We start from the raw sequence: 15526 nt of genomic DNA on the forward strand, positions 1-15526 counted from the left end.
GAGTCTGACACAAATTTTTGCAAAGCAAAGCACTTGCAGTAATAACCATCAACTTCTTGTTGCCCCATCTCTTTGGTTCTTTATCCTTAATCCCCTCATCCGCTACAGGAATCTCTCTCTCCGCATGGTAGCTGGATCCATCATTAGGTTGCTAATCTTGATTGGCCGAACCCTGCAAAGGGCTGGATACTTCCTTCTATATGCTGATCAGTCTCAACTGCCAGTAAATTCAATGGGAGCTGAGGTCAGCACATCTCTTCTTCAGTGCCATGGGCTTTATTCTGTGCCCTCTGATTGTTCAGCACTCAGCGGACTTGAAACAGAGCACGGGAACAAAATCTGGTTTAAGTGATGTTTAACTAAAGCTAATGTGAAAATGTTGGAGCTTGAACCAACATAAACATATTAAATTTAAGACCATTTTCAAATGTAGTAAAGAAAAAAAAAATCACACAGTGTTCCTTCTGTAATTCCTAAAGGATACATTTCTCCTTCTGAGTCAGGATTTAATTAGATTATATTTTATTAAACATTCTTTACAAATTTTAAAATATTGCTATTTTACATGCACAGAGGAAAATCAGTTTGAACAATTGTACAGAGGCATTCATTTAAAATCAACCACAAAACAGGAACACTATTATTATGACAGTTATTAACGTACTTGATATGTATATCTAAAGTGCATTATGTTACAATATATATAGAGAGAGAAAGAAAGTCAGCAGCACCAAGATACTTTCACAAAATAAATACACCATTCAACAAAATAAATTATGGTAAATGTGACAATAGTAATTGGCTTAGCCTTAGCAAAAAAAAAAAAAAAAAAAAAAATTCACAATAACCAAATGTGCAGTTTCAGAGAGCAGTAGGGGAGAAGATTTTATTTGTATACATTTACAATATTTACAGATAATAAATATTTATAATACTTTCCATATGTTCCCTATTACAGAATACTGCAATATGTTTTCCAAAGATCGCAACTGAAAATTCAATGCCTCCTGCAAAGAAAGAGGGGGAAGACAAAGGGAAAAAATTAATTTTCCCTGAAAATAAATGGACACAAGATTAATGGTAGCAGTTCCACAAGTTATAGGTTGTGCCTTGCTATTAAATAGTCCCTCTAAGAAGAGCTCATTAATAACTTTGAGCAATTAGGAGTCTTCTTTTAAATCTCTACTCCACAGTTCTTTCAATGCAATTAAACTAGCGATGCAAAGAAGTGCAGACTGCTTGCATACTGAGTCTGTCATCTACGGCTGTCTACTCACAGAAGTAGGAAGGAGGTTCTGCTTCATTTAGGCCCTGATTCAGCAATGCTTAAACACATGCTTAAATTTAAGCTCACAAGTAACCCTACTCAAGCCAATGAGGCTGCTGATAAGCTTAAAGTTAGGCACAGTTTTAAGTAGCTTGCTGAACTGGGGCCATAAACCACAGTTCAGAAAACGTATTTAAAAGAAAAAAAAACCCATATAAAACCAGATGGAGAAATGCGAAAACGGGCATTAAAGCTGAAAAGAACTATCACGCCCATCCGACAGCTAATGTGCCCGTTCATTGCGTGAGCTTTGTTTCCTTTGCTGTCTGTCGTGACACCCCATTTTACCGTTGTCAGATACGTTCTGCTATTGTCATTTGGTCTGCCTTTACCAGCGAGGGTGGACTATGAGCAACCACAGCACAAGGAGTTATTTAATTCTGAGGTACGGGTTTACCTTACATGAATTTTACTTTACTACAATGTGTTCAGGTCCTTATTCTGAAGAGACACTTTAGCTCCCTTCATAGTCCTAATGAATTAAATGGTTATTGAATTAAAGCTTTGGGAAAACTGAAACTTCATCTTTCTGAGCCCAGGTGGAGTCTAAAGGCGTGACCCTGAAAAGTGTTGAGCATTTCCTGAGCACCTCCAGCTTGTACCAAATTTAGTGAGAATTGAAGGCATTCAGCACCTTGCAGGATCAAGCCTTAAGGCTGGGAATTGCTCTTCTGTACTTAATAGGTGCCATTGACAGACTAGTTTTAGTTCTGTAGTCCTCCCCCTCCATAGTGAATTCATGAGGCTACAAGCAGTATCCCCTGCCACCCATTCCGCATATTATTTATATTTTGGGTTTTTTTCAATATTGGTATTTTTCTAACAGTGGAACTGCTGCAGGGTTTTTTCCTTTCTCACAGAAATGGACTGAACACAGTAATTGTATGTTGGTTCCCTAGGAAACAACTATAGGATGGAATTTGATTGGCCGTGTTGTCAGACTGATTGCCAAAGTTGTGGGTAGAGTTTCACATGGCAGACTTGTGAGTGGGTGTGAGACACACAAAAAAGGAAATTCTTGACAATTTAAGGGGCTTTTATGTGCGTAATGAAAGCAAGACTACATCGAACATTAGGAAGGTTACACCTTTGAAAGGTTTCTTAGGAAATTGGTACTAATAATTTAATTTAATTGGAACGGGAATATAGTTGGGAGTGCTATGAGAAGGAACTTTTTTTTTTAAGTAACTGGAATAGAAATGTTAGCATGCATACATTTGAACTATATGTAAACTAATAATATCGATGTACACTGTATATTAATCACACAATTAATTGACTGTGTATATGTGTCTATACGAGATATGTGCACTTTCTAAATGGGTTATGTTTTGGTTCTGGATTTCGATTTTAGGTTTGAATTTAGGGTTCAAGTTGACCCACAGATTAGGTATGGGTTCCACAGTATCAAACGCTTACAAATTGCTCTCTGTGGTTTCTGACCTAAAATGTCAGAAATATTGCAAAATCAACTAGTTTTGCAAGATTTTTCTCGTATCGGGCCACATTGCTACCAGGTCTCCTCCAGTTTTCGTTCTGACCTGGACCCCAAATTGTGGGGTCAGGACTGGCTTTGGAGAATCAGGACCAGATCCGTGAGTTCAGTCAAACTGCAGTCATGCCCTTTTTCCCCACAAACAAGGAGAGTTTGTGGCATAAGAGCCTGCAAATCAGCTCTTGCAACTGGAGGATTACCCTTATACAGGGGTGATTGTCCCTGAAACAGCTAAATTGCGTTTACAGACATATTATGCCAGCACTGCAGTGCAAAGTGACTCTAGTGCCCTGGAGGATCTGGCCCTACTATCTAAAATTTGTAGGGGGAGGCAGGGGTTGGATTAGAGATGCACTTGCATATGTTTGTAAAGAATGACTTGTGTTATTGAGCAAAAATGATGATGAATTGTGTCATTTCCTGAATTAAATATGATTAAACAAAAGGTTTCAGATTGCAAGTTGACAGCTGTTTTGATTTAAGGTGTAGAAATTATAACATCTGCCAGCTCACTTGGATAATTACAGGTAAAAAGCATGTACTCTATTTGATTCTCAGAAACCAGAACTGCTGTGTGCTCTGCAAGGGAGGAATTGCAAACTCCTGTTTTATAACTTCCTTTAAAAAAAGTTAGCTTGTATAATTAAGTATGTCAAATATACAGTCCCTTCAAGACCCTATTGCCCTGCTGGACTTACATTGCAATAAGAGTAATAATGCCAAGAAACTAAGGCCAAATCTGTAATGTACTGTAAAGTTGAGCTTCCTTTAGGCATATAAGGGCATTAGAAATTTAAAACTTAAACCAATAAAATAGTCTTTGTAATCAAAGTAGTCTTTGATTTCATTTACAGATCCCACTGGAGATAAGACAGTAATAAAATAAAATCCAACAATCAAATGCTTTGAGAGTTTTTTCCCCATTACTTTACTTTTGTTTCTGTATAAGTGCACATTTAAAGATAGGGGCTGTTTTTCAGCTATCCTAGCTCCATAACATTTATTGCAACTTTTAGATGCATCAGACATCTGATACAGATGTCCTGGAACAGGCCTTTAAAGGATATTTCTGAACTGCAGATGGGAGGTATGATTCCCAGTATGGGTAGGCAGACTCATGCTAGCTCAGCTTGAACTAGCAAGCTAAAAATAGTACCGTGGATATTGCAGTACTGGCAGAGACTCAGACTAGCTACCCGAGTCTGGACAGGGGATTGGACAGGCTTAGACTCCAGCAGCTAGCCCTAGCCATCGCTACTATTGCTGCAGCCATGCTGCTATTTTTAGCACGCTAACTCAAACAGAGCTAGCATGAGTCTGTCTGCCCTAACTGGGAATCACATATCTTAGCTACTAGGTAGCCATATTTCAAGTAATCAAAAGGAGGGCCAATTATACCACTCCTTATTATTAAAGTTATGTTGACTTTAACCTAACTTTTCATTAAGTCTAAGGCCCAGTTCCAAATTCCTTATTGTCCCCTAGATAAGGTCTGGTGCTGAATGTCAGGAACTCCCCTGACCTCCATTGGGAGTTGAGAACATGGGGTATCTAGCAGGACTGGTCCCATAAAGATTAAACTAAGTTGCAGCATTTTAATAAAACCCATAGTTCATGGCATCTCTCTTCAAATAATTTACTGTGAAGCAAATTGCACTTTAGTTTCCATTGAGCCAAAGTGAAGGGAAGAGGTGAAGGGAGAAGAGTGTTATGTGTTTTCTTTTTAAATTCTTTTTGGAATTGAATGTTTCTGTTTGCCTTCGGTACACAAAGCTGTTCAATCTCAAATCCAGACATGAGAAGTGTGCAACCAGGCTAGGAGCTCAGGAAACCTCGTACAGAAACTCCAACTCACCATTGCCCTTAAAAACCTTCATTGTCATATATGAGGAAAACACGTCTCTCTCCAAGGTTAATGCTCAACATTTTTCAGCAGCAACGTAATTGTTTCACAAGCTGGCAGAAAGATGGAACTGAATTAAAAAGTCCTAATGGCAGGGAAAATTTTATGGCAAAAGGCTGGTCTGCGCTGTTTGCAGATATTACTAAAAGAGAAACTTTCCGTGTTCTCCCCTAAGGTTAAACAGTAAAATGAAAAACTGTAAAGTAAGGGTAGGAAAGTTGCCAAGGAGCGAGGGGGAAAAAAGAAAACCTCTCTATTTTATAGATGCAGAGCTTTAAGTAGAGCTCAAAGCTTTAAGTTTTCTGAGACCCAAATGTGAGACAAAAATCCGAAACAGGGATACCAAAGTAAAAGCAGCACAGGAAATTTTAATAGATGTGAGTTGCATTCTTTTGACATAAATAACACTCTCTCTAACTTCAATTTCACTAATCTCTGTTTTGTGATAAGTAATTGACCAGAATTATCTTTCACAGAGGAGACAGAGTTGTCCGGTGTCTAGAGCAGGGCATTGGGAGTCATGAAACATGATTTCTAGTCCCTGCCCTGATGGTAAATCACTGTGTGAGTCATGGGCAAGTTGCTTAACTTCTGTACCTCAGTTTCCCCAGCTGTGAAATGGGAATAACACTTACCTTTGTGGTTGCACAACATTTTGAAAAGTCCTATAAATTATTATTATAAAATTCCAGTTTTGTGTGAGGCAGAGGTAAAATGTAACAATTCCAAAAAATAAATAGAATATATGGTGTGTGTCCCTGGTAAGGATAAAGCATTATTACCTTAAATTGTGATCATGTGTAGAACCAGAGATGTCCAAGAGGAGGACCCCTTCATTTCCACTACCATATCCTCTAAAATTTGGCCATGCTGAGCGGGTTCTCCTCTTTTTCTTTTCTTGTTCCTTGCGTTTTCCGGGCTTTGCTTTCTTCTTCTTTCCTGATGTCTTCAGGGGCTGCTCTTTGTATGTCTGAGCTTTGTTTGTCTCCTGAGTTAGGTATTTGCCCTCGTCTTCACTGCCAAAGCGGACAGGGTAGTTCTTTGTGTTAGTTGAAGGCTTGGGGTTTGGAGAAACTTCTGAAGTAGTCCGGATCTCTGCTGTGTTAACGCCTTCAATTAGATTTTGAAGGAAGATCCTCCTTCGTAGATCTTGGATAGACTTCCCTTTGTCATGCAATAGCTGATGCTCCGATACAGCTCTTTTGCTAAAAGAAAAAGAAAGCAGGGGGAAAAAAGACATTTTATAATTTCATTATTGTTCTGAACTTGGCAAAACTCATCTCTCCTCTGGCAGCTGTTGCCAGAGTGAGTAGTGAACCAACTTTCCAGCTCTTAGTGTACCTGGCTAAGTCAGTGTTGGAGCAATTGCTTGTCAGAGTAGCTGTTCCTTGCAGAGAGGGAAAGAACCTAAGCCAGTAATAATTTTTTGTGGACCCATCACACACCACTGGACCTGCGGCTGGATTAGTCAATGCTCTGTTCTAGGAAAGCATTTCTTAATGGTACAAGGCATTCTAGGCATTAAAACAAGGAAGGCACTTGCCAAAATTAGGAAAAGTAAGGGAACCAGATAATGGAGCACTGCAGTCACATCAGAAAAGGAATAATAAACACCTGCAGTGAAATCTGAAACACATTTTATGCTACATCATTTTAATAACTTCCTTCTGTCCCATCATATACTTTAAAAAAAAATAAAAATGCACCTTCTTTTAAGTTTCAATATGTATAATTGTTGGTATTTTCATTATGCCAACATTTTCAAACTTGAGTGCCTAAACATTCGGCAACCTATCACCATATTTAGACACCTAAACAAGTGGCTTGACATTCAAAAATGGTGAGCACCTAGCAGCTTCCCTTGATTTCAGTGCCCACACAGCCACTTGTAAATTTAGATTTAAGTGGAATTAGGAATCCTAGTTTGAACATTTTTACTTGAATCTCTGATGTTTTTTCTCTCCTGTGCATTTCTGTGGTTCCCCTCACCTTTTCTCTGCATCTCTGTGATTCTTCCCTAACACTCTTCCAAAGTTCCTGTCTTTGTCCCTTTTATTGTTCATTGTGACTCTGACATTTTGGTTCATTGGAACTTTTAACCTGTATCTGAGGAGTTGGGAGATGATCTAACTGAAAGCCTTGCAAACAGTTCATCTGCAGCTAACAAGGTGTGGTCATCAGAAACCTTTGAGAAAGGATGGTCCAAGAGGTATCTGGCCAATAAATAACCATAAGAAATACATTTTTCCCTTAGTGCAGGGTGGATACATAGCTGCACTGTGAACCACAAAAGTATATAAAGTGGGATTACAGTTATGTTCCCATGACAGCTAAAACACATAGTCCTTCCAGCTTGCTTTACCTCAATGTGCTGAGACTGGCTATGCATCCTCTCTTATTGTATCAGGGTGATTGGACTCGCTCTAGCCAAAGAAAATGAATTAATTGTCTTGCCTATTGTATAGTAATTTCTTCTGTAGCTGATGCAGTCTCTGAATGTGGATGAGTAGTGAGAAGACTAAGTGTCTGAGAGTATATTCACCCCAATTATCCTCCTACACTGTGGAGTTTCAAAATGTGGTATGGATAACTATACTCCAAATGATGGAGCGAGTTCTGTGATTTCTTACCCTCAGTCCTGTATGAGCTGGCTGCCATATTTTGTAGACTTCCAATGTAGTCAATATTAGAGCTGTATGGAAGTTAGCAGCTTCATGTAGCATAAGGTTATGAGAGCACTTCCTTTTCTTTTTATCCATGTAGATCTGTACACCTTGAGTTTTTGGTTCAAATGATCCCAAATCTCAAAGTGAAATTCAGATCAAAATGCCAGCTTTTCCCTGGTTCCACAATAACAGTATGAATTAATCATGATTTTGCTGTAAAGTTATATATTGGATATACTTGCTCAAAACTGGGCCTAGATTTGCTCAAAAGGTTTGAGTAAATCTTTTGCTAAACGTTCTCTGAGTTTCAAGAACCCTGTACCCAGGTGAGTTTCAAGGGACTACTGATTTTTGTGCAAGTATATCATACACTTCTATTGAATGCCTTTAAGCAAAAATAACATGGCATGATACTGAGCTGGTGTAAAGGGACACAGCTTCATTCACTTCTCTGGAGCTGCAACCATTTACACTGGCTCAGGAGCTGGCCTACCTGAAAAATATTTAATCCGTAATAATCCATTCTGCAAAACTCTTTCCTGTGATGCTATTCCAATCCCTCTAATGGACTATGTCAAGTACATACACACACAATCACTCTGATGCTCTGGCTTGTATACTTAACTTCATAGCAATAGCCAACCCTTGCTGGCACTACCTACCTCCTTGCTTAGATCAGGCTGAGTTGCAAATGTACTAATAAAACCAGCACTTTGCGCTCATCTGACCATGGCAAACTTCTGTCGTGTTTGTCAATCTGTCCTCTGTGACTCTCATTATATTACTAACTAAAATACTGTGTTTTCCCAGGATGTTTTCATGGGAAATGAGAAATGTAGTTATCATTCCACCCTCCTAGTTTATAAAAAGCATACAAAATCTTAGTGCTTTACTGAGTTTAAAATAGTATGCCTCATGTGATGAGCAAAGCTTTCCTGCTGCCTCTTATAAACTACCAGGGATAATTGCTTTTTTCACGGAGAACATGAAACTGCCTTAATCCTCTACTGTGTATTTACTCAATTTACTCACTGTTACAAAATTTTGTATCTTAAATTGTTGTTATTAAGGACTCTTGATTGAAAAGTTATTCCTTTTTACATAGTCTAAACCTAGAGTACACACAATAGAATCAAATAGCATTATATGAGTGTACATTTCCATTATAATCCATGAATTGACATGTGAATGGATGCAGTGCCAGGAGTGGGTGGGTTTCACTTTAAATGTCTGTCTGATATTTAGCATGCAAATCTGGCCCCAAACAACATTCTGCTGTTCCACATGACTGTATAATATTACACAGACTTATATTTCACATGACTTTTATTACTCAGCCAGACTTGAAGATTACATTTTGTCTCCCAGTTTCCTTTGGGAAATTTCTATTTCACAATATACAAAGTGAAAAATATGTGGCAAATATAAATCTTCTCCTCCCATTACCCACCCCAAACTAGCAGTTCAAGTAATTCCTTTGTTTGTAAACCCAAGGGAAAGGACTTGCTGAAGAAGGTCAGGTAGGAAAGTCCTTTAGAAAGGTGTCTCATAATACAGGTATCATCAGTGTGATGAAAACTCCCCATTTTCCTCACTTCTCCCATCATTCACAGTAAGGAAAGTGGTGAATGCTTAAATGTGTGTATTCAGTTACTGGGATTAGTTATATATGAATAATAATACATTAGAAGAAAAGTTTTGTAGTACTAGCAAACAACAAAGTTAGGAAATATTAGGATGTTAGGGTTAGGATGACCCACTAGAGGTCCCTTCCATCCTTCTATGAAATATACTTCTCACTGAAAGGAAACAGTCTAACCCCAAGCCAAATGCAGTAAATGTTAAGCTAACATGTGGGTAAGCACTTTTGAGAGAAAGATGTAGATCATGGTTTCTATTTGCCCAAAGTGCCCAAATGAATTATTGTATACAAGAATGTTATTTATACCTATGTAGATAACCAGTCTTAGGTTTCATTATGGAAAAAAAATACTTAAGCTTAAATACTATGAATTCAGGACTTGTGAACATTCTGGTTTTCAAAATGTTACTTTTGGGTCACTATTTCTTTTCCAGTTCATTCTTTTTAGAAAGCTTTGTTCACTTTTTTTTCTTATCTTGTGTTAGTAGCAAAATACCATGTTTTAAAGAGTCAACTTTCTGTCTCAAATTATTTTTTTAATTAAATCATTAATCACTGAATTGTTATCATACTGAAATATTCCTTTGGGGCCCTAACCAAAGTTCATCTAAATCAGTGGAGAGATTTCAATTGGCTCTGGATCTAGCCCTTAGGATATATTCTGCAAAGTGCTGAGTGTCCTCAATTCTCATTGACTCCACTGGAAATTGGGGGTGCTCAGTCCATCTTGCAAATGGGCCCACATTTGATGCTAATGGAAAAATGTCTGAAACAGGCTTGGAGATGTGGTGATGCAATGTCTAGGCATGCTGATAAAAATACCTAATATCTCTTTGATATATCTCTCTAGTTTTCTAGAAACTTCTTTAACAGCTAAAACATTTGTATAATATTTAAGGGGCCCTGCAATCCCTTCTCAGGCAAACTTCCCATTCCCAAGGACAGTAGAATGGGACCTATGATTTAGTTCTGTTTGGCAAAAATAATGTGTCTACTTTCATCTACTACTGATTTAAGCCTTCACTGAAAACCTATGTCTATCCTGAGGTGAGTTGTTAACCATTAACTCTAGGAATGCTTTGTGGTGATATTAAAACAGGGTGTATGTTTACGTGTGGTGTCGCTGTTTGTACTGTATCCACAAACAAAACTACATAAATGCCACTGACTGACAGCTAAATGGTTTCTTGAGTGTGTTTTACATGCCTCACAAGAAAAGCTTTTTACAATTTGGCACCTATTTTTTCATCCTATGATTTGGAGGGAAACAGAAGGGGATGTATTTAATCTTCTCATGTATAAGTACTGTAATGACTCACGTCAAAAGGATAACAGGTATTTTTTTATCAAATCTTAATTTAAGCAAAAGTTGGCTCAGTTCCAATTCAAGGATTCTTAGCCAAGGAAATAGAGTATTTAATTGTGCTTTATTGTTTTATTCACATAAATCCAAACATGGATTCTCAACAGCTGAAGAGAATAAAATCATTACAAAACAAACAAAAAATAGTTCAAGGGTAGTTTGCAGCAGTGCAAACTAGCTAAATGTTAATGGGAAGAATATACTGTAACTTTATCATCAGTACAATGAACACAATTTATAATAGACTTCCATTTGGTGCCAAAATTCAGGCATGTCTAAAATCATTTCACTTAGGGGATTTAGTTGCTTTTCAAATGATAATAGAGGAGATGATATGTGGAACACTTATCCTGAAATACATACATAAGCAGTTATAAGGAAACCCTTCTGAATTTAATTAAATGTACAGAATGTGACACTTTCCTCTAAACATTCTTGACAGGGTGTTCTGATTCTCTCTCTCCAGTCTGACTCTTGCTTCTGAACTGGATAAAAATGTCAAGTCTTTTCAGCTGCCTTTTAAGCTTTTGCCCCTTCAGTGTACAGCTTGAAAGTGTTCCCTCTATAGAAAATCTGATACAGATCAGTCAACTAAATGTCTACAGAGAGTATGTAACATAGCTACACGTGTAGGCTATTGATCTAGGTCACTTCTGTGGTTTCTTTTCTGCACTTAGCTTACAGTACAGCTATATCTATGTTGATGATTATTGGAGAGGATAGGGGGTCATTTCCTGAGCAGAATATCCCAAATCAGGTTGTCATTTATCTACAAAATGGTTCTGTCTCCAAGTCAGTTATTTGACTCCAATTAAATAACTTATTGCAAAGTGGCAAAAGTCCAAAGAAAATATTTCTATATTTACATTTATTAGTGTCTCAGCTACTGTGTCTCTTTACTGAGCTGTATTAATACCTGGAGTGGAGCTACACCAATGCAGATATATTGCCATTCCAGTACATAATGTATATTTATTAGGTAAAGTACGGTTCAAACCTCTCTCATTTCTCTTTCAGTGTGTTTGGATAGATGTATATCTACCACACAGCCACCCCTATGTTTTGCTGACATATATACTTAGGCTTCTCAGGTTAAAGCACATATTCTCACCCAGCCGTCTTATAAGGTCAGGGAGAATTGAAAAGTGCTGTAGATCCTTTGTAATTCATTAAAGTGGAGCAGCATGTAAACTGTCTTTTATCTATTGCTTAAACAAAACTGACTGTAAAATACCTGGTGCAGGTAATTCTGAAGCCACTCCTATAAAGAACTGGAGCAGGTAAAAGACAAATGCAATTGCAGGTGAGGTTAGAACATACAGGGGGTCCTGCTGCAAGCTGTAACACACGGTATGGATAGGTGTATGCACTGACCAATTTCTCTACTCCCCTCCCCCCCGATAATCAGAGTCAGAAGGAGAGAAACTTACAGTCTGCGGCTGATCCCCTCTACTGATCTCCCGTGACAGGGGACAGAATAACTCAGCAGAAAGACTGCTAAACTCCAGTGCTGGAACAGCATAGTGAACATTGTATCCTCTCGGTCTTGGAGCCTGCAACGAAAGGAAAATGAGTCCAGTGATACATACTCCGGCTTCTTTCTAAAACAGCAGCTGCTTAGGACTACACCATCTCCGCCGGAGTTGCAAAGGAAAAACAAACTTTCTTGACTCTCGGCAGCTCTCCCTTCTTAGAGATCAGCTGCTCCAAACTTTGCGCGAGCGCTCTCCCCCTCTCCAGAGATAACCAGGCTATCAGAGGGATTTCATCTCTGAACTACTAACACAAATGGACTGGTTCGTAGACGAATCGGGCTAAGGAGTGTGTTTACATGGCTCCCATAGCAATGGTTCGTTAATCTGGCAAGCTGCTATCTCAGGGGGTTTTGTTACAGGGCAAACCCCCTTCTCAGAGGGGGGGAAGTTCCTCAACTCCGTTTTTTTTTTTCTTTTCTTCAAACCAAGAGTATTTTCTTCTTCGCTGTACAGACGGGGCGAGCGGGAGACAGACAGACAGATGTCTATACATCTAGCTAGATACCTCTTCTAAAGCCAGGCTTCCGGAAAGTTGGGTCCACACTGCGGAAAGGGATCTGAACTCCGGCAGAGTGTGGTGTCTCTCTGGAAAGCCGGGGCGGTCTAAGGGGAGCAGCAGCAGCAGCAGGGCAGGCTCGGCGGCTGGAAAGCAGACTTGGCTGTGCAGGTTGGAGCAGAGCGGAGCGGAGCGGAGCGGGGAATGTTCACACGCTCGGGAGGGAGGCTGCCCTGGAAAACCTGCCGCGGAGTCAGGCAGGCACCGCAAAGAGATGGCGCCCTAGGAACATGTGCAGAGGGCGCCCGCTGCGGAATGCCAAGACCCGCACCAGAGCGCAGTCCTTCCGGCGATCCGGAGCCAGAGGCGCACATCAGAGCCCCAGGGGCAATCCCAGGCCGTGCACCTCTCCCGAAGCAGGGGTGCTTCCTCTCCATTCGCCACCACTGCGTGTCACCACGTCGCCCCGCTGCAGCACGGGGCAGGGCGGGTCTCCCGCAGCGGGGCACTCTCGGATCGGAACCAGAAGCCCAGCTGGAGGTGAACGACGTGTTCCCTTTCGCACACCTACCGAGGTTTCCTGCCGGCCACCTAGTACCGGCCGGCGATGATTCCCGCCGACTGTGGTCCTAGTCACACACAAGGTGCACACACACGCGGTGCGGCGTTCTCTCCTCTCCTGTTCGAGCGGAAGACTGTCCGGGCGCTGTACCTAGCTGGCAATGTCCCTGGGCGTGGGGGGCTGAAAGCAACGCGGGGACATCGCCGCTTCGGTTCGGGGCAGGGTTTGGTGCTGTGAACAGCTGGCGCCTGTCCCACACCCTCTGACACACTCTCTAGCCCGTTGCCAGCTGAAGGGTTTATACCCCTGGTGGCTGAGCTGCTGTTTCGTACAGCGAGGGAGGTCCAAACACTGGTTCAGGAGAAGTCACCCGGGAGAACCCTTTCAAACGCGCCCCTCAGTCAGACCTGGCCCCAGCTGAGTGCAGGACAGAATCCCATCACCAGGAAACACTTATGTAAGACCAAAGGTAACACAACCCATCCCTGTGCACAGCCGAGTCGCGCAAGAAACTGCCCGGGGCTGTTATGAAGTAATCGATACTACAGTGGATATATATATAGAGAGAAAACGACAAATCTGCTCTTTTAACTTGTAAATCAAATCGCGTGTATCTTACACAGTTACCTTGATAGCATTCAAGAATGGTCTCTCGCTGGCTTACTCTGCCTGTTAACGTGATGAGGGCGTTATCCCAATGACAGCGTATTGCTATCAGCTCCCCAGACCACTACAGCATGCAACTCTGTACACAACATCCAGCAACATCCAGCTTTATCGCACATGCCCATGTGCTAGGATGGCTTCAGTTCTGCATCTCTTCCGAGGGCATTTGTCTTCTGCTTCTTTAAACTTCTTTCTGTTTTAGTTGACCTTTTTATCAAAGCCCGATCGTTTGGAGTTGAAGGATTTTCACACACCCATAGGTCGGGCAAGCCTTTCCCACCACTAGGAGTCGGTCCACCGAAGTGTCATTGGTTTAACTCACTGATTTATTAAACATTCCTTCCAAGCTGCCTCCCGAGCCTTAACCTAATATTTAGATATTTAAAACCTATTTTAAAAAACCTTTTCTATAGAAAGTTCAATTACAAATAGGCCATTTTATACCAGCAGGTTGTTTTACATTAAAAGGATATTTGCTTCCATAATAAAAAAGCTAAGCTAGTTAGCCAAGCCACACAAGCAAATAAAACCAAATATAAAAAGGGCTGAAATTGAAATCATGCTGGAAACATTAAATGGCTTCTGCTGTAAATATAGTCACTATACACTTGGAAGGCTAGAAATTAACGTGTATAATTAATAGGCTACTTTGATGTACATTGCCCTTTCCACTAATTAAACAATAATTGTGACCCCCCCACCCCCAAATCCACTCCCTCTCCCAAACACACACACGTCTCCTACCTGTGCCATTTGTTAATGGCAAAACATCTATCAACTACGTTTGAGAATTTTCTCTCCCACACATTTTTTTTTTTAAATCCTCTTACAGACGCAGGAAAAATCAATAGTCTTTAAAAACTTGGAATACTGAAGTTTCCTCACAATATATTACTTCACCTTCTCCTTGAGTTACAGTCTTCTGTGTCTTCCAGAGAGCACCCTGACAAAAAGGGGTTGATCTTCTTAGCAATCGCTCCCACAACGATTTTCTATCTTAAAAAAAAAAAAAAAAAGTGAAATAAATCAAAATGCAAATGGCTTGAAGAGTCCAGCCCCAGAACTTCTATTCTGCACAGAACATATTAAAGTAAAAAGACAGGTTTTAAAAGCAGGTGCTTCCTTCTCTTGCTGCTCTTGTTATCAAGGAACAGGAGCGTCTCCTCTTAATATATAGAGCGAAACCCCTTCTCCTTCCCCGTTATTGAAAAGAATAATTTGTGACATCATAGCTTACCTTCCCATTTACTGAGGAGTCATCTCCGCTTCAGTGGAGCCAAGAAGGCTTGGTCCTCAGCAGGATTTAAGCAAGCGCGCATCCTGCACCTTTTAGCACCCAGTAGCACTGGGAGGCGATGGTGTTGGTTACACAGAAAGCAACCTGTCCGAGTTCTGTGCCACCTACACGAATGCCTCGCCCATGAGCCAATTCCGCCCGCCCCCAGCTTCGTCCTATCCCAGCTCCCAGCCCTGTCTTCTAGCAGCGCCGAGAGGAGATTTTGAGAGTGTCTATGTCTGACTTTTTTTCTCCTTCCTCTCATAAATGTCTGCTGAGTGCCTGTTCCTGCCTTCTGGGAGAAGCGATCTATTAAAGTGGCGCTCAACAGCGATACTGAATGACCTGAGCTCTCAGGAATGCTTTGTATCTCCCTGGCATTTTGTGTTGAAACCCATCACTTCCGAGAACCTGCCTTCGCAATAGAGGGAGAGGACGCGCACTTACCGCGTTCCTAGCGTATGTCTCCCTGGCCGTGGGACATCAGTGGGCCCAGGTTTGTTGTTGGGGGAATGACCAGAGGAGATCATCGGTGTAACCCAGAGCACAGTCTGCACTGACTCTCGCTAAGGAAAAGGTGTGTGTCGGGGCTAAG

General features: G+C 40.8%; 1 protein-coding gene and 1 long non-coding RNA gene across 4 annotated transcripts in view; one reads left to right on the forward strand and one right to left on the reverse strand.

Annotated features, from left to right (window-relative positions):
* Nucleotides 1-12391, forward strand: part of LOC137141885 (uncharacterized) — an 83325-nt gene extending 70934 nt beyond the window's left edge. The window contains exon 3 of the long non-coding RNA XR_010916762.1: nt 11805-12391. This is a non-coding gene — a long non-coding RNA (uncharacterized lncRNA). The remainder of the gene's footprint in view (nt 1-11804) is intronic.
* On the reverse strand, nt 506-15031 carry PTHLH (parathyroid hormone like hormone). 3 transcript variants are annotated; one of them, XM_067530984.1, is made up of 5 exons: nt 14893-15031; nt 14556-14651; nt 11827-11949; nt 5508-5930; nt 506-1007 (listed from the first exon to the last, which is right to left on the reverse strand). In XM_067530984.1, the coding sequence occupies exons 3-5, from the start codon at nt 11925-11927 to the stop codon at nt 998-1000; spliced, it is 534 nt and encodes a 177-aa protein (XP_067387085.1). In that variant the 5' UTR covers nt 11928-11949; nt 14556-14651; nt 14893-15031; the 3' UTR covers nt 506-997. The 3 variants fall into 3 exon arrangements, with proteins under 3 accessions (XP_067387085.1, XP_067387084.1, XP_067387083.1); XM_067530983.1 differs by having other exon boundaries at nt 14541-14651; XM_067530982.1 differs by lacking the exons at nt 14556-14651; nt 14893-15031 and adding an exon at nt 13617-13659.
* Between the last annotated feature and the right edge of the window lie 495 nt (nt 15032-15526).

This window comes from Emydura macquarii, unplaced genomic scaffold, assembly GCF_026122565.2.
Source record: "Emydura macquarii macquarii isolate MOO-44397 ecotype Brisbane River unplaced genomic scaffold, CSIRO-AGI_Emac_v2 contig_3122, whole genome shotgun sequence".
NCBI lineage: Eukaryota > Metazoa > Chordata > Testudines > Chelidae > Emydura > Emydura macquarii.